General features: G+C 35.6%; 1 protein-coding gene across 1 annotated transcript; it reads left to right on the plus strand.

Moving 5' to 3' along the window:
- The first annotated feature begins 2,211 nt into the window (after window positions 1-2,211).
- TMEM233 (transmembrane protein 233) lies at window positions 2,212-16,949 on the plus strand. The gene is made up of 3 exons (XM_072413769.1): window positions 2,212-2,629; window positions 9,602-9,736; window positions 15,753-16,949. Exons 1-3 carry the CDS (start codon window positions 2,450-2,452, stop codon window positions 15,762-15,764), a joined length of 327 nt encoding a protein of 108 aa, XP_072269870.1. The 5' UTR covers window positions 2,212-2,449; the 3' UTR covers window positions 15,765-16,949.
- The last annotated feature ends 1,822 nt before the right edge of the window (window positions 16,950-18,771 follow it).

An 18,771-nucleotide genomic window follows, 5' to 3' on the forward strand; every position in this document is an offset into this window, starting at 1 on the left:
TGTGCAGCTTTTTATGTCAGTGACAAGCTCACAAGCGACAATCACTCTGCGTTCACCTCTGTAGTTTGGCCACAAATCACTTTGTAACCTAAGGGTATAACACTAGTTTAGCTTTCTTATTGACAAATCACTAGCAACTGCAGTGATTAACTTGCTAGCTACAAATTGCTGTTAATCACTGGCATTAGGGATTTGTGGCAGCAATTAATTGCTGCTTCAAAATCACCCATCTAACATGGCCCTAAGTGAACCTAGATTTTCTTAACTACAACACTAGGGCTCTCTCAGAAGAGCTGAGCAAAGTCCGTACTTTCAAAATAGTAGCCCGTTTCTCTCCCTCTGACCATACAATGCCTAAGGTAAACTATAGGTTCCATACACTGCAGATATTGCAATAGGGGATAGCAAGGAATGTCATAGTTTATGCTGACAACCCCATGCCACTGTTTTTGGTAATTGTGTCTTTTTATTTGCTTACTAACTTGATTTAGAAGTAAAAAAAAAAAAATCTTTATTGCTGGAAACTTGGATATTTCCCTGGCAGCGAAGTCCATGCCAACAACCAAACTTCAAGGTCACCCCTGGCCTGTGCATTGATTCCTAACCTAGGCAGATAAATCTGATCTAAGTTCGAGATCAGGAAATGTGAAGATACCATCAGCTGGGCTCCCACTGCCAAAAACCCCAGGAGGGTGGAACAAACTCCCTTCCACTTTCTGGGCTGCACATTGTAATATACCTATGGAACTCAATGGTGTAAAAGTAGCCATAGTAGCCCAAGCAGCTGTTAAGTGGCCTGGGGGTGAAAGCAGCCCCATAAGGAAGGCTGTTGAGGCTTTTTAAACATACAAAATCAGTGCATGTGAAGATGACACAGATCTCCATGTTGTTAGTCATGTATGTATTAAGTGCCTTCAGAGCTTCTGGTTATCTTGGCCTCCACTGAAATAAACCTTGTATGCCTAAAATAATCTTTCTTAGGCTGTAAATACTAGTGTTCCCTCTGACAGCTTTATATTGTTCAAGTAAAATCAGAATTTAAGGAGGTGTGTAATAAATTTATATAGTAAATGTGTGCATCAGTTCTAACAAATATGTTATATAAAATATTGTGATGGTCATTTTTAATTTTACTACAACTCTTGCTATTTGCCTACTACATCCCGTCTTTCAGTAATTGCTATCTCAGTGAGAGGAATGTGAGGACTTGGAATAAGAGCCTGGGATCTGAGATGTTGAAAAACACTGGTGAGTTACTTAGGTCGTTGTGGTTGGCTAGAAAGTTCTCCTTCCACATATCCTTGATTCAGACCAGAATTCCAGAATAAAATTTATGTAGAATATGCACATTCAGTATGGCTGGACATTGGAGAGTACTGTAAAGGAAGTATTAGGAAAGACTCATATCTGTCCTGCACAGCAAAAATTAAATGTTGTTTTAGTCTAAGGGAAGCTTAAAGACTATTTATTCCTCTCTCCTCTTGCACGAGGCACGACTGTCTAAATGTGTGCAGACCCCCAACTCTCAGGTACACAAAAGGACTGGTACCCCCACATTGTACATGATGATATTGGAGAGGCCATGACCACCAAAACTATGTGTGAATATATGTTTATTAAATTGCAAGGAACTAGGGTCACAGCGTGTGCAGTCATACATTGGTACATTTTCTAAACACTGAACTGAGCAGCTAAAATTCTCAAAAAAAACTCTGACCCAGAAGCAATAAATAATGATGAAGCTTGGTTTACTTTTGAAGTTAAAGCACACAAACCACCAAGGTGTTTAAAAGGGAACTATGATAGTCAGAGACAGTATTACAGATAGAAGCCCCTACAACTATCTAAGATGGAAGGTAAGGTAGGAGTTCAGCTTTAATAGTTCAACAACCAAAGCAAGTTTACAATTTGCCCATGGTTCCACCTAGCATTTGGTGACGTTTGATTCTCTAGTTGTTTTTTGGAACCGTACGTACAAACATGCAATCCATCACCTGCTTGCAAATGGACCACTGTGTTAAATATTAAAGTGCTGCAGTATCAGATATCCACAAATGTTACTATGACTTCACTAGTTTTATTTATAATTGCAGTATTAAAAAAGTATTTCCAGATCACCAGGGAAGTACCCCATATTGAAGCTAGATAAACAGCAGTAGCTCTGTCCTGGATGGGACTGGCCTGCACCAGGCATCAAATAGCAATACCAGCTTTTAAGACACAACACTCCACTTAGGAGATCTGCATTTCATATTAGAGGACTATATGCAATTCTTTGTGTCTGCCTTCCACTAGCACCCTGGCTGCTGATCCTTTGCTGATCAGGCATCAGCCGAGATGAGATCACTTCTTCCCTGAATCCCAACTTGGGTTTCATAGCCGCCCCTCAGCCTCAAAGAAGACAGCTGAACTTTTCTGGATAGACCCCTTTCTGTGCACTGAATTTTCCATGTCTCAAACTCCATCCAGTCCAGAAATCAAAAGGGCTTTAGAAGAGAGCCCAGAGACAAACATTGACAATGAATCTGAGCAACCTCCCATGCCCAGCAATTACTTGATCTTATCGATATTTGCCTGTTTCTGCCCAGCATATCCTGTAAATATTGTTGCATTTGTTTTCTCCATAATGGTAAGTACTAAACATTTCATTTTCTGATAATAGATGCAGTAGCAAATAATTGTGTAGGCCTATTTCATTAAGCATAGAGAAGTGATAATGTGCCAAGTACAACAACTCCTACCAACAGTAGATTTAACCTATAAGCTTAGGGCTATCGTTAAAAAATTCCATCTGGTAATATGAGTCCTGTACTATGTATATAAATTTAAATAAATATATATATATATATATATATATATATATTTATAACATTATAGGGTGTATGTATATGGTTTTATTTGGACAGTTGTATAACCTATAAGTCAAACAGATAAAAAAAAAGTTTAGATTTTATTTTTTTTCAAAGGTAATCTGTTTATTTATTGTCAGTTGACTCATTTTACAAATATAGAAGGTCCGGTGTGTTACAAGTCCTTGTCAAACTTGCAATACCACAGTGGAGAAATCAGCATGCAGAAATCCTTGACTGTTATCCCTGTTTATTACCTGCTGTACATTTTGTAGCTGCAAAATTTATGTATATGTGATAACGGCTTTCATGTAGCCTTAATATAGTGAAATAATGCTAATATGATAATGCTTCGCTAATGACTTTCATATCCAATTTATGTGAATGGGAGTTAAAGCGATTCTCAGTATGCTTTATACTGATTGTAAAAATATTAAGTAGCGGCCATAAAATAAAAGCAAAGTGTCCTTGATATTAAAGTTATTAAGGCCATAAATCTCCAGAAGGACGTTTGTCCATTAGACAGGACATGAGTCTTGGTTGTAAAATAATGGGCAATCTTGAAGCAATTTACAATTCCACAAATGGTCGTATATTATCTCTTCTCTGAAATAGCAATTATACGTTAGAAGTACATCATCATGTGAGCAGCGGCTGTCATTAAGAAAACGGCTGACCTGCAGCGACAACTGCTGGGTTCATTTATGAAAACTGAAGCGAAGGAAACTTAAGATGATCACTGATGTCAACTAGACTTACCATTAATTTATCTTGCTACTTGCAACACTTTCAGTTTCTTTTGCACTACTTTTTATTACTTTTCTATCTGTTGTACTATCACTAAAACATTTGTTGAAGATGTGCACAAATATGTTCATGTAGGACACTTTATTAGGTTACTAGGATTCACTTTCTTATTGTTGTATGCATTGAAGGTTGTGCATATCAATGTAGAAACATGACAGACATAGAAAAGGAAGCTGTTGAAATTTAATGGCCATTATTATAAACCAGTCAAAGTTTATAAATTGAGTGATATTTGTATCAGTTTGACTATAAGATGTCATGTATTTACCAGTGCAGAGGTGTGGGTAAGAATGCAGTTCCACTAGTACTGGGATATTGTTTTTGTATGTTTAGGTGTTCATCTATATCACTACATGTCCAGATGTACAGTTCTTGAATGTAAACTTGGAAACACTCATCTACATTTATGAACTTGACCACAAGACCGTCAAAAAGGAAATATTTATAAAATGCAATATAAAAATATATTTTAGGCTGGGTCCACATGGACGTTTTTAAAAAACGTGTGTAAATGTTCCTATTGCGTTTATATGCGTTTTTTTAGGCAGAGTTTAACCTATGTATACACTTTAACTAGTGATACTGTGAAAACAGTTCAAGCTGTTTTTCATCCTAGGATCAGTCCAGGCTTGTAACCAGCAAATATAAAAAAAACTAAAACAATGCAGATGTAATTTCATAAACATGAAATTTATCCTTTTTATATATACAAGCAGTGCATGTACCTGAATTTGACCTCATGTCAGTCTACTGCATTTCCTGTTCAGCAAAGCCCAGACCGGAAGGTGGTGGGGGTACAAGAAGACAATCATTTGTGTTGTATGTTGTTGGAGGTGAGAGCAGAATGACAACAAGATGGTCAGAATGGTGTAAACCATCACCTCTAACTCAGAATGAACAATGTTTGATTGTGGCTAGCACTGAGAAGTTTATACACTATAGTCAATGTAAAGAACCACTAAGTAAGATCATTAGGCTACTGGGTAATTAAAAAGTAGCTGCATGGTAGGTCAGTAAGTTTTCTTTTAGAAGAATAATCTCCTAATAAACTGCAATTAAAACTCATCCTTATTACCTATCTATTGGTGGTTATGTACTGACATTCTATTAATATTGTAACAAATGATCCATCCATCAAATTAATAATAATTTAGCCAATGGACAAAAGCTATTTTGTTCAGAGGATAGTTCCTTGTGCTGGAAGAAATGTACTGTACACACATTTATTACTTAGTTTACCTTGTTACATAACATTGTGTACTTGGATGTCCCGTTTAACCAGAAAACAAGCTCCATTATCACTAATATCCATTTAGCCAGGATCCTCTCTTACAACGTTTTATTGAACCACTTACTGTTCAGTTTACTAGAGAGCTTGTTTCTGAAATGCATTTTACTAAATTACCTTATTATTGCAAGACTCAATAGAAATGATACCTTGTTAAACAGTCCTTGTTGGTATTATTATTATTTTTATTATTGATAATAATAACATGAAATATAGTGGCCTGAGTCACCTGCTGAAATATTGTATCTTTTGAGGCCTTTAGCATGTCTGTTAATTTATTTTTCCTCCAGTAATTCATTATAATTTAAAATGTTTTTATGCAGAGTTCACATAGATTTAACTAAGAATTAGCTTATTTATTTATGTATTAAATCTGTGATACTGGTATGTAATTATTTAGAAGCAGACCTTTAAGCATTCCTACTTCTGCTACTGTATAATTCATTATATAGAATCCAACAGGAAAGGTCCCCTATTCAATGGCATGTATGCAGGCTTTTGTACTCAGCTTAGATATAACAACATTCACTCTGATAGACATTGGTTGGGGATTTAAAACTCTAGAGTGCACCAAAGCCGAAGTTTCAATTTAGGTTGGACTTGGGAATTAGTGTAAATGATGGGGATGTTAGAGGACCAGAGTTAATAATTTAGTACAGGTTACAATGGCAGGCATAGGGTTTTGTAGACCATGCAGAAGAGAGCCCTTGCACTTTTTGGGGGTCATTGTCAGTGGATGAGCTACATTGCAGCACTGCATACATACCAAGTTCTGGGAAAAGGAAGACTTTTTTAGCTCATGGTATATAGGTATATGACACACAGCAGCCATGTCTCCATTTTGCAGAAAATAAAAAAACAAAGGGCAAAAAAGCTGTTTTCACAATACTTGTATTTCATAGCTATAAACCAATGCAGACTAAGCCAGACTAAAAATTAATGTAAATGGCATGTAAGTGCTGGAAGAATCCTAAGAGAACTGCCTTACTGTTTCGTGTACTGTTACCCATATGCTACCTTTATATTAGCTTTTCAAAATAATAGACTGAATAATTTGAAGGCTGGGTGAAACATGTTTAAACCAAGGATTTGCTAATTTAATTTACATTAAAAAAATGTGTGATACTTGTATGAATTTGCTTAGAATTAGACCCTAAAGTATTCCCATTTCTGCTACATGAATTATTAGGCTTGCTTAGACCACATTAGTTTATGTGTATGCCACACAAAGGTTATCTTATACAAGTCCCACAGCTAACTGTGCCCATTGGGCTACATTTATCTTAGCAAAATAGGACTCAGAGACAAGAAGAAGAGTCGATGGAAGTGTTAGGAAGAAGAAAGTGGCAAATGGGGGTTAGATTATTTGGTGAAAAACAATGCAAAATATACTTTTGTTTTGAGATCTTTAAGGTTCTCTTTAAACCTTTTTTTGGATTTAACCTGTGCCCCATAACAACTACAAGGACTGTTGAAGCTATTGTTACACTTTAGTGCTTCCACTGTGAAATTTAAGGATTTATTGCTCCATGGTGTCTGTAGCTACAGACTTCAATCTGGCTTGTTTTAAAGCCCATTTACTGAACATTAAGAATAAATAAATAGAATGGAGAGGGCCAATATCTAAAGTGGTTTAAAGCATCCTGTACTCTATGTAAACGTTATACATTTTTAGATGAGGTGCCTGATTTGTTTTCCTTTTTCCAGATTTTACCTTCTATTTTTACCTTGTTTTTACCTTACATTCTGCAAATAAAAAACTTCTACATGCCTTGAATTCCACCTAGGCTGGGCTTCACACACATCCATCACATGGGGGGAGGGATGAGGACATTAGTGGTTTAAAAAAAGAAGACAACACTTCCAGGTCAGATAACAGAAAGTAACAAAGATATTGTATTTCTGTCCAGAGGAACAGGTACTTCCCGTATTGGTAAAAAATGTACTAATGCAGCCACCACATCTGAGCACTTGCAAAATTCAATATATTACATTTTGGTTTTGGGATTAGTTATCTGTTAATGCTTTAAAGATGTGTATGTAAGGGCCACTCCTATTTTCTATTATACTTTTTTAAATAATATTCTCAAATATAAACTAATCTAATCTTGTAAGGTTTATTTCATTCTATCAACTTGGAACAATCATTCTACTAGGCATTTTCCTCTACTGCACATCTATCTCTGCCACTAGCTCTGATTTTTTTCATCTGGTATATCAGCTTCTCATTATCGGTCAGTATGAATACCTCCCATGCCTGTGTTCTAGGTTTCATGCTTCACTTTGACCTCTTCTTCCAGCTTCATATTCAATTGCTATCTGTAGCTTGTAGCCTTTACTCTACTAAAACATAATCTTTTTTCCTAAACATCCAATCGGGGCCATATTAAGACCCTTAGAGGCCCTAAGCACTTTAAAGATTTTAGTGCCCCCATATACCGGTATATATATATATATATATATATATATATATATAATTTAAAATATAAACAATATTAAACCATAAAATAATATTTTATTTATCAAAATTAAACAAAACTTATAGTAAGATGGAAAATAATGTTCATTTTTGTATACTTCCACTTTATTTACATTTAAAAAGTTTTCTCCTACTTTTTTTAATTGTAAAGTCTTTGATCAGATCCTCAAAACTAATCTTATGTAACACATTTGTTTCTATACTTATTAGACATAAGACATCCAACCTGCCTTGTTGCATAGTTGCTCTGATAGGATTTTTAATTCACTTCATCTGAGAAAATAAACACTCAGCTGAGCAATTTGTGACCATTACAGTTAAAAATATACGAAAGCCAATGTCTACATTTGGAAAGGCACACTTAATATTGTTTTCGATGATTATTTTTCTTCATTCCCTGAGTGCTCTTTTTTTTTTTTTCATGTGGGGGCCCCTTTTGCAGTATTGCACCATATGGCCCATGGTCTATGGTAAATTCGCCTATGGAAAATTTCTGTGGTGCCCCCTTCCCTTGATGCCTTAAGAACGTGCTTATTTTGCTTAATGGGTAATCCGCCCCTGCATCCAATTCCTTAACTATGCACACTATTCTTACTAAAGCTGGCAGGATGAATGCAACTTTGTCACAAGTATAAAACCTGCAAAATAAGGTCTGCCTGTAAAGAAAAGCCTTAATGCTCACATGTCCCATCACTGATCTTCAGTCTCTTGATGGTCCACTACTGCAGAAGGATCTTAAGCACCTTAAGAAGACAAGATGTCAGCTATTAGCGTCCTAGACTGTAAGCTCCTCTGGGCAGGGTCCTCTTCTCCTCCTGTGTGACTCTCTGTATCTGTCTGTCATTTGCAACCCCTATTTAATGTACAGCACTGCCTAATATGTTGGGGCTATATAAATCGTGGTTAATATTGATATTAGCGTTACTAGAAAGAAAAATATTTTCTGTGCACTTTTAGGTTTAGATTTTTCTGGATCCTGGCTTTTTCTGACGAAAGCCAATGGAAAGTGATCTATGGGTGCATTGTAACTTATAAATATTGTTTTTTTTGGCACACATGTTTAAACACAAGCAAATGATTTTATTGCACCTAGCTCCATAGTTTTTTTAAATATTTTCCTGCAGCTTAAGCAGCTCAAAATAAACCCAAGAACAAAAATGATCTATGTTTAGATATACCAGTAACACATTTCCTGTCCTCACTACTGTAAAGCCCTGGTCCAGCACCACTGCTCACCAGGCACCAATCCCCCAATCTAACGCCACACTCTTCACCTATATTAAGTTAGTTATGCTGCCCCAGCACCCAGTTGCCCCTAAGACTTCAGTGTGCAAAGAATGGCATTTGGGGTCTGCTTAGAGAGGATCAGGATCCCACAAAGCATGTCAGAGAACACAATGTTAGGTCAGTCCAGGTTGTCACAGATATGCAGTAGAGGGGAGCCATCAGAGGAAAGTCCAGAAACAGAGCCAAGGGCCATACTCAAGTAACAGTCACCCAAACAAGCACATAACAAGGAACTAATACACTCATTGGCAGCAGCACATCCCGTACAGCTGCACAAAATCCCCTACAGCTGCACACAGTCTCAGAGCAGGGGATGCTAAGTGAACATTCACAGCTAAAGGGAAACTGGGGATGCTGCAGAGCAGAGGATGGACAGCTAATTGCTTGATCTCCTTGCTACTGTAAGCAAAATTGCCGGAGGGGATAAACAGGGTGCACTGAACTAAGGTGGCTTACTGCACAGGATCGCCAGCCAGAAAATTATTTCTCAAGAACTACATAACACCCCCTTTACTTTTCTCTTTACCATAAGCGGGTGTTTTGTAATAAACAAGCCAAAGACTAAATGCTAGCCTTGGGCATAAAAGATAAGCCAGACATACAAATGCTAAAATCTCTCTAGTACTGAACAGAGATTAAAACAATGACCACAAGAAGTAAGGGATTTTCAAGCACTCAGGGTGCTACATTGATTAAGACCACTCAAATAGGTAAAGTGTTCACTTCAAAACAGAATCACAGTTGGAATTATCCCACTTCTCTTACAGATGTACACAACTATTACAAATAGATTCCTTTCCAAAAATAAATGCCTAAAATGGTTAATTTAGTGAAAAATAGAGAAAATTAGGAAAATAAGATGAACTAATTCTGTATATTTTACTACTACAGGCTTTAAACAGCTATAATGATGGGGATATCGAAGGATCCAGAAGGTTGGGACGTAACGCTATGTATGTCGCAATTGCGTCAATTATCATTGGTCTAGCGGTTATTGCAACATATTGTGTTGTTCATTTTACAACGGTATGTAATTTTTTTTATAGGTGTATAAAATAACATGCATTTTTCTTACTTATATGTTAATATGTGAAAATTGAATAAATTAGTTTGTGGATACTGCGTGTGTGGGAACCCTAGAATGCAGAATGCACTGTATGTGCACCGGTAGGCAGAACATAAATGAAATTACTGATGAAAACACCATTGGTATGTTTGATTAAGGATTTATTAACATTTATTGAACATTTCTAACTTGACCTTTCTTTTGGGAAACAGTTAAATTGGTTTAGTTCCACTTAACAAGGCCATGCTAAATGAGTTATATCCTTAGGGTCAGTTTTCTCAAAAATTAGTTGTTCTTGGTTGATTACTGCACCAGATTATAGCACACTATGAGCAAAGTATACATTTATAAAAGTTATTGGTAAATGTGTTATGTAAATTGTCACTAGTAATATTTTCTGGTCTGTTAAATATTTTTAGTATATGTTTGTATTTTATGTATAATCAGTTAGATTTTTAGCCTTGAGTTACAAAATACAATTTCTATGAGCACACTGATGCCAGAAGTGTGTAGTCAAGCACAAGAGCTATCACAAACCTTGATGGGTTGTTCTCTTGCTACAATACAGACATTAGAGAAGAACATATACAGTAATTACTAAAAAGCCATTAGAAGATTAAGCAAATAAAAAAAATACATCTGTAGCTATTAGAAAAGTTAACTAGAATCCAACTGGCTGCCGTTGGAAAACAGAATTAAAACAGAATTTAATGTATATTATTTAAATCAGTGGGTAGATTAACCCTGTATATTTGACCTAGTGAAAACTGACAATCTGATAATAAAACATTTCCTGGTAAAGAATCATTTTCTGGTAAAGAATCATCCGGGTCCCTGTGTTTCAGTGGCAGTAATTAATTCTCCACCAGAAAATGTTTCGGTAAATGTCAGATTCACTGCTTTATTAATGGACCCCTTTGAGTTGTTCCCTTGGAAATATCTGTGAAGACTTATGTTTTGGTGACAGCTTTTTAAAAGTATAATTTCCCTGTCCCTGTTGTGTCTATAGGACATGAAGTAAGAAAGGCACAGATGGCAAAAAAAAGAGATTTTACCCCTTCCCTGCTTTATCCATATTGATTAAAAATTGCTTTGGATATACTGATATGTGTACTTAAGGTTCAATTCTAGACAAAAGGCCACCATTTAAAGAAAAAACAATACCAAAAGTGATAGTTAAATACTTCCTAAGTCACATACCTAAAACAAGTGTAAAAAGTGAGCAGGTAGTTGACCAGGCTATGGTACTTTTTAATAACTTTGGCTAGTGGTTGAAAAAATGTACCATTTTTTTATAATTTTACCAACTCACATATACATATTTCAGCTCTGGGTCCAGCCCTATTTTGGCTGACAGCTGTGACCTACCACTGGTGCTGCATGACTTGTGCACTAATGTCCATAAGACTTAATTACAAATAGCCCAGTACAAGATTTTACCAGTCAATGGGTGAGGTTAGTACAGACTTGTGAATGCTGGTGGAGAGACGCATAGGGTGAGATTCAATTTTATTGGTGAACATGTATTTTACTAGATTCTTATGAATGCAAGTGGCTTTGTTGGTGAGATATTACATTTGAGTTGCAGGTCTGCTTACCTGTCTCATATTTTATGACGGGATCTTATTCATTTTTTATTTATTTGCAGGCATTTTATATTATAAACAATGGAGCTGGTAACACTCAAAAATGTGGGCTAGGAAATACAAAACAAAGATCTCACTGCTGGAGTCCCCAGGAAATAATAACATAGACGAACAATATTTGAGTGTTGACTGACTACAACTTTATATCAATTTTATTATATAATATCAGATGTAAATCCTAAGGCAACCAGTGAATTATGAGCCACATATTGATATCAGTTCCCATGGATGTTGTATTTGACAGCTACTCATTAAATGTATAGAATACTATTTCCCTGTGGGAAGAAATTTGTTTTATTAAATACTTTCTATTAGCATTTACTGGGAGAATTGTATTTTCCATTCAACATGTTTGAAAAGCTGTTTTCAAACATGATTAAAATTAGGCTAATGAAGAGCCTTATCAGCACCATTATAGGCATCAATTCAAAATTTCTGTCCACTTAGATCTACTGAATGGATCTTACACTTTTGGAAGAATACAAATCCCTCTTAGCTTCCTGGGTGCTATTATTAACTGCAGCTAAGTGGACAGCTATGTCTTGATCTTCATTTTGATTTTTTTTCTGTTTCTTCTTCTCACCACTCTTTTTCTTTAATATTTGACTATCTTAAGTGGGTATTCCTCATGGCGACCCATCTTCCGCCCCACCTTCCCCTTTTTCATTTTTATAATTTCCCTGTTTCTCTGCTACTTTCTTTACTTCTACTACACATCTATAAAATAGATCTCACTAGTGCACAAAAAAATAGTATTATTAAGAGTATTATTGTCTGATAGAAGCATCTAGTCCCCTTTGTTTAAGGGCCTTGTTGTGGGGTCCGTTTTCAATATGGTAAATATTATCTTGTTTGTTAGCGTTACAGATAAAGCTCCCAAAATAGGTGACATTCTTTTTTTTTCTCTGCGACATCAGGGTCCTTTTAGATTTAAAAGTATTTTTAACCAGTTTTTTCCTTTTTTTCAAATACTTTTTTCATACAGCAAACAAATTCTATATAAAAAGAAGGAATGATTGTACAATTTTCTCTCTCAATATTCTTCCTGGCTGATACTTTATGAGTCTTGAATTTTGCTAGTGTCCTTGTTAGTGTTAGAACTGCATGATATCTGCAGCCCACTCATATTACACCGGTAGTTAAGATCCTACAGGAAGTAAAATCCATATATTTGCTTCATCTACCAGCACAGTTTTAGTAGTATGGACAAGATACCAGGAGCCTTTACACAAGGAGAACTGGACAGGACCATAGAAGGGCAACAACCCAACAGAAGGACTAGTACCTGCATCTTTGTGCATGAAGGGAAAGGAAGGGCACTGCCAGAGCCCTACAAGATGAACACTGGTGTACTGGCTACTCTTGTCCAGATTTCTGACCTGTTAAACCAATTTCCATAAGGGTAGCATGTTGACTCAACATATTCTAGTTTTATATGCTTTCACCACCCCAAACCATGCAGCTCAATATACATTTGCAAGAGGACACCAGAATTGTCAGGTTCACCACTGGCACCTTGTTTCCATCTGGAGATCTGGAGATAATGTAATGAACATTGTGCTGCCTACAAAATCATCCAGGATGACTGGTTTGGCAGTGGCTCAGTGATTGTCTGGGGGAGGCATATTTCTGGAGGGCCACATGGACATTTCATTTGTTCAGTTGGGCCTGGGTACCTCCCAGTGCAGTGAGTGCTTTGTGGTCAAAGCATGTAGGCAATTCCTGGATTGCATTGCATTGATGCAAATTCAAATTTGATGCAAGTTCAGTCATTCTCTGATTTAAGTTTTTTACATTGATTTTGTTCTCAATGAAATACACAATGTTTATCAAAAAAGATTTTTTTTGGGCATAAATAGGTTGACTATAATATATGTAATCGTATTTACTATTTTTGGCTACTCAGAAATTAGGTTAAAAAGTAAATTATATAATAACAACACGATAGCAGTAATAAGGAAGTGTTTCTGTTCAAAAGTCTTTTTTTCAACCTGTGTGTGCGCAGCTAATTAATACAAGAACATATACAGAACATGACATCACAACTGTTACCATGTTCTGTTAAAAGTTATGGGACTCAAAATAGATGTTCCACATCTAGACACAGGCTCATTGGATTACACTGCTTGCTTAAACAGGAACAGAGCCATAAATAAAAACCATTATATGACTGCTCAATATGCCAGATTGTGTATCTTAGTTGGAAAATATGTGAGAATGGTGAAAATAATAATATGAACGATATATTGTGGTAGAGGTCATGAAGTGTTGAATTTTCTATGTTAACTGTAACTTATTTTGGGATTATATATATTGTATATTAAGTTATATAATATGTATATCAGATGCTTGGTTACTTTTAAACATTTTCTGATTTGTTGCAAGCTTTGCAACTTGCCTAACTGATCAGACAAAAAGACAATTACATTTAGGAACTAAGTTAACAATGTTTGTGGCTTTGTAGTCCAAGCCTAATACATGTCTGTTACCCATCCCCAAATAAATAACAATGGGTAATTATTTTCTTACTTCAATGCACCTAGTACACAATAGCAAGATGATTTCTTTTACATTTTAATCAATACTATTCAGCTGTAATAAAGACTTTTAAAATGTATTCTTCCTGCAATGTTTAAAATAATGAAAGGTCTCATAACAGGGCATCCAATGGACATACATATACATGTTTCAAATGCTTGTTAGAAAAAGCATGAGCTTGTATTTCAGATATGTTTATGAATATTCTCATTTATTTAGGTCATGTCATAGCTAATATTAGTTAGTCCCTTTTAACTGGACTTCGGTAATGTTGAAGATCTGTCATCACTCATCCAAGCAAGTTCCTTGGTTCTAATGAGTGTGCAAACGTACCATAGCATTCATAACCACACAAGTATTTCAGTCACCTTATTCCAATCACCATGATGTTATCAAATGTGTCAAGGCAGATGTTAATTGTTTAGGAACATATCACGTGTGTGATAGCACTTAGTTCTTATATAATTGAATAAACTCTGTGCCATATAGTCTGGAATCATGTGGTAATACTTTACATGTCACATGAGCCACATGAGTAGTGGTATAAATTGTTTTAAATAATCAACTAGGTATAGAAGCTAAAATAGCATTATATGTGGTGGTGTTGAATTCCTCTTTAATGCCCGTTTTGTCCTTTCTGTTTAAAATGTACACCTTGTTGTTTTTAAATGACCCTCTTCCTTAAGGTGGACCTTAACCATGAATTGAAAATGTTGTATGAAAACTTTAGAAATGTTAACTGTGCCCAATCAGTACCTTAAAAGATTAAATTTTTCCACCTGAAACTGCACTTTCTGTATGTAAGGGTGCCTAAAGCCATATACCTGCAGTGTGAGATTTAAGGCATTGCTGCCACTGACTGCTAGTCCTTAGGAAATTTAGCATGGGACAATGCTATGCTGCTCACTGGTATTGTTGAAGGTATGCAAACCCTTCATTCCCGACATGAACTGAAAGGTTATAAATGTGAGGAAATTGTGGATTTTAAACTAATATTGGCCTCATTTTTCATTATTTTAAATTTACTTTTCCCATTTGTTTGTTTAAGTTTTTGGTATTTTTGTGTTGTTTAGATTATATTGTGTGTAGTTATATAGCATTTTTTTAAACATCATTAAAGATTTTCCAGCAAATAATACAACCAGATTCAGTTTACAATTCTAAAAGAACAAAACAATTAAACAAACAAGGTCTCAAATAACAAACAAAAGAAAAAAACAAAAAACAAGAAAAAAACTATAGCTTTTATTAGAGACATGTATTTAAAAATGTTAATGTCATCAGATTGGTGGCTTTTTCTAAAATGTTTCTATTTATGTTGAATGCCTTAATGATGTTGCTACTAAAACATTCTATCCCAGGAGGTGGCTTTAAAGAATAGAAGTAACCTAGTATATTGGCAAGAATGTATTTTGTTCCTCCTTTGCCTCTTCAACAATCAGTTTATGATGGTTCAGACTATTTAGGAGCACTGACCTGGGGCCCAGACTCTTGTACCCATGCTTCTTGTGACCCTAGCCGCCCTGTGAAGTTTAAAACTTGAGTCTATGGAGCAGTATCAAAGTAAAAGCTTACTTTGGGCACAACCCAAAGAATTGGTGTGTGGTGCCACTCATGATAGTGGTTATGTAAGCATAGGGGAAGGACTTATTGGTAGGTTTGATGGGGGCATTCAGGAGATCAGATTTGATTGTTATGATCTTTGGTTTAATATTTACATTGTGTAGCTATCAATACATTCATGCTGTTACATCTTGTAATTTTTTTTATTTTTTTTTATGTTTTGTTTCAGCATACAGTCTGAAGGCCAAACAAGAGATCATATTTGTATTAGTCGTGTATTAGGCTGTTCAGATCTGCACATGGAAAGAAGCAAGTTCTTACATTTGAGAGTCTTCAAAGCAGCCACAATGGATGCAGATAAATTGTATACATCTATAAATGTGTGTGCACGCATATATACTATACATATATGTGGCCTTAGACATAACAGTTGACATTTTCCACAACCAAAATGTTTTCCTTTTTCTATCAGTGCTCCCCTTACAAGCGTAGCCATGCAAGTTCAGAAAACACAAGTGCTAAACAATGTCAGATCAAGTTATATTAACATATCTTCTGATTTCCGCCAATGGAAATATGACACTCGCAGTAATCCATGGCCAGATTTGCAAAGTGTTCTCTGAACTTCCTGTACTATAAAAATATTTGTTGCATTGTTACCTACTGGCTTCCTGAAACCTAGACTGGTGCTATAATTAAAGCCAAGCAAATAATATGTTTTTGTTTTGTATAACAAAAACATTTACTGGTCTATTATTATTTTAGATGATTTGTTCAACCAAAAGAGCTTTTTTTTCATTAGGTGCAAAATTTAGATGGGGGAAAGTTTTTTTATAAAAAATAGAGACAAACAAATATAATTTAATAAACTTGAATAGTGTTAAGTAGACATGGGTAAATGTATTCATAAATTACAATGACAGACATTCGCCATTTCTACATAATATCATTCAAGTTTATTAAAGAGCATTCATCCATCTTTAGTTTTTTCTTTTAGATTTGAGGTACATTCACCTTTGTTAATTTACACAAAACAAGTTAATTTGCACTTTTCATTAAACCAGTGGCTAATGTTTTTATTGTTTAAAAACGAACTCCCTTACGTTTACCTGTGACATCGATCTAGAATATCGAACTATATCATTTCTTTTTCATATTATTATTCTTCATTATATGAAAAAAATCTCTGTAGACAAAACAACAGCTTGTTTATTATTTTTCCTGCTAACAAGAATATTATTATTATTACAAGAATCTAATATTCATGTACCATAAATGAAATATGTCATGAAAGCAAATTTTCTGTGTATATGTGTTACCCTGAACATTGTATTCATTTTGATAAATATGCTATATTTATAATTGTTGGTTTGTAGATTTTCTTAACTTTGTACTTGAGTAAATTAAAGGTTTATTCTTTACTTTGTGACATTTGAGCTATGCATTATTTAATAGAAAGTAGGGACTATAGTATCCTTTATGGATATGAATGAATTTAGTCATTTATTAAATGTACATTTTTCCAAAATTAAAACATTCTCAGTATATACTGTGCAGATGTCTGGTAATATAAAATATGTGCCACAGCTTCAGCCAGACCTATTTTAAATGTAATATTTATTCAAAGTAACATCACTTTTATAGCTGAACTCTGGGGAAACACCTGTATACACAGGCAAAATACAGGTGTGATAGCTCTTTTACCTGCCAAGCTGTTTATTTCTTTTAGATTTTCATAGGTCTGTCACACCATATAGCCCTTTCTAGCTGAGTAGGGGACATGATTCCCTCTGTTGCAGTTTTATTTTCCTTTTTTCCCGACCTTGTGCCTAGAGTTACAGAACAAGCAGCAAACCAATGTTCTTGTCTCTGTGTCAATCTACTCTCTCTTTCTATCACCAGGATCCATGTTGTGTAGCACATCTAATTGGCTTCTTGTGCTACTTCTTCCTCTCTCAGTTTCCATTCTGCTGTGTAAAGACTGGCTATTATCTGGCTGTTATCAAGTCGGATTCAGTACTTTTAGTGCTTGTATTTAAAGCAAATACATTTATTCATGGTTAATGATTACAGAACTGTATTAGCATGTGTTTTATCTACCTGTTGTTCAGCTTTAGGAATCATACCAACCCTATAAAGAGGATAGATCAGTGTTTTTAACATGGGGGAAACCTTGATATAACTTTCAGGTCTAAAGGAACCCTTACTATAGTTACAAAATCCACAGCTCACTGTATAATAGTGTATTGGTCAGTTTTACATTACTGGCCAGTGAGCAGAATGTCTCCCTTTAGATAGCCAAAGAAATCGTTGTTTGTTACACTGACCTGGGAGGCACAAATTGCTCACTGCTCAAGGAACCCCTAGGAACCTCTGGAGGAACCCTGGTTGAGAAACACCGATCTCGACAAATCTTAGACCCATCTGTAAATGCAGTATGGTGTGTTCACTGTAGTTGCCATTGGCAATAGAATATATAAATACAGTGATGCCTCGGCTAACAAGTTGCCCTGCTAACAAATTTTCCGGCTAACAATATTTTTTCGCTGTTTAAAAGACTAAGTTAACAAATACGGAGTTGGCTAACAAATATATAAAAAAACAGGAAGTAAGACACCTGATAACATACTGCATGACAAATGTACAGTACTCCCTGTATATTGGCACTGATTTTTTAAAGCTCTCCAAGGCTGGAGAGAATACACTTTGATCAGTGAAGCTGGGTGATCCATCAAACCTGTAATGGATCTGGTCCAGAATTTTAAACAATTGCTAGCAAATAGTAAATGATTTTAGGAAATCCATTCCAGGTTTTCTGGATTACCCAGCTTCACTAAAGAAAGTGTATTCTCTCCAGCCTTGGAGAGCTTTAGTAGATCAGGGCCACTGTATCAGAGTGTGAGAGAGAGAGACATCGCTTTACATACAAACGGGGCTTCCCTGCTGCTTGTGTGCAGGATGGGTGCTTGATGGGGGGAGGGGGCAGTTTGCATAACTTCTGCAACCTCTTGTAACTCCTTAATGACCAAGACAAATTCTGCAGTTGTTTCTTTTTGCATATCAAAGAACAGTTTGCTCCAGAAGTTAATGAATGTCTAGACTCCATAAAGTCTTTTTTTTGCTTTGCTTTTCTGGCTTTGTTTGTGATTAACTCACAGTGAGGATTTTATACAGTAACTGACACCACACTGCCTAATAGTATGTTGAGACTGTTTCAATTGGGAAGCTGTTCTCCTCAGCCTTTGGTG

The sequence above is a fragment of the Pyxicephalus adspersus genome, chromosome 6, assembly GCF_032062135.1.
Source record: "Pyxicephalus adspersus chromosome 6, UCB_Pads_2.0, whole genome shotgun sequence".
Lineage (NCBI taxonomy): Eukaryota > Metazoa > Chordata > Amphibia > Anura > Pyxicephalidae > Pyxicephalus > Pyxicephalus adspersus.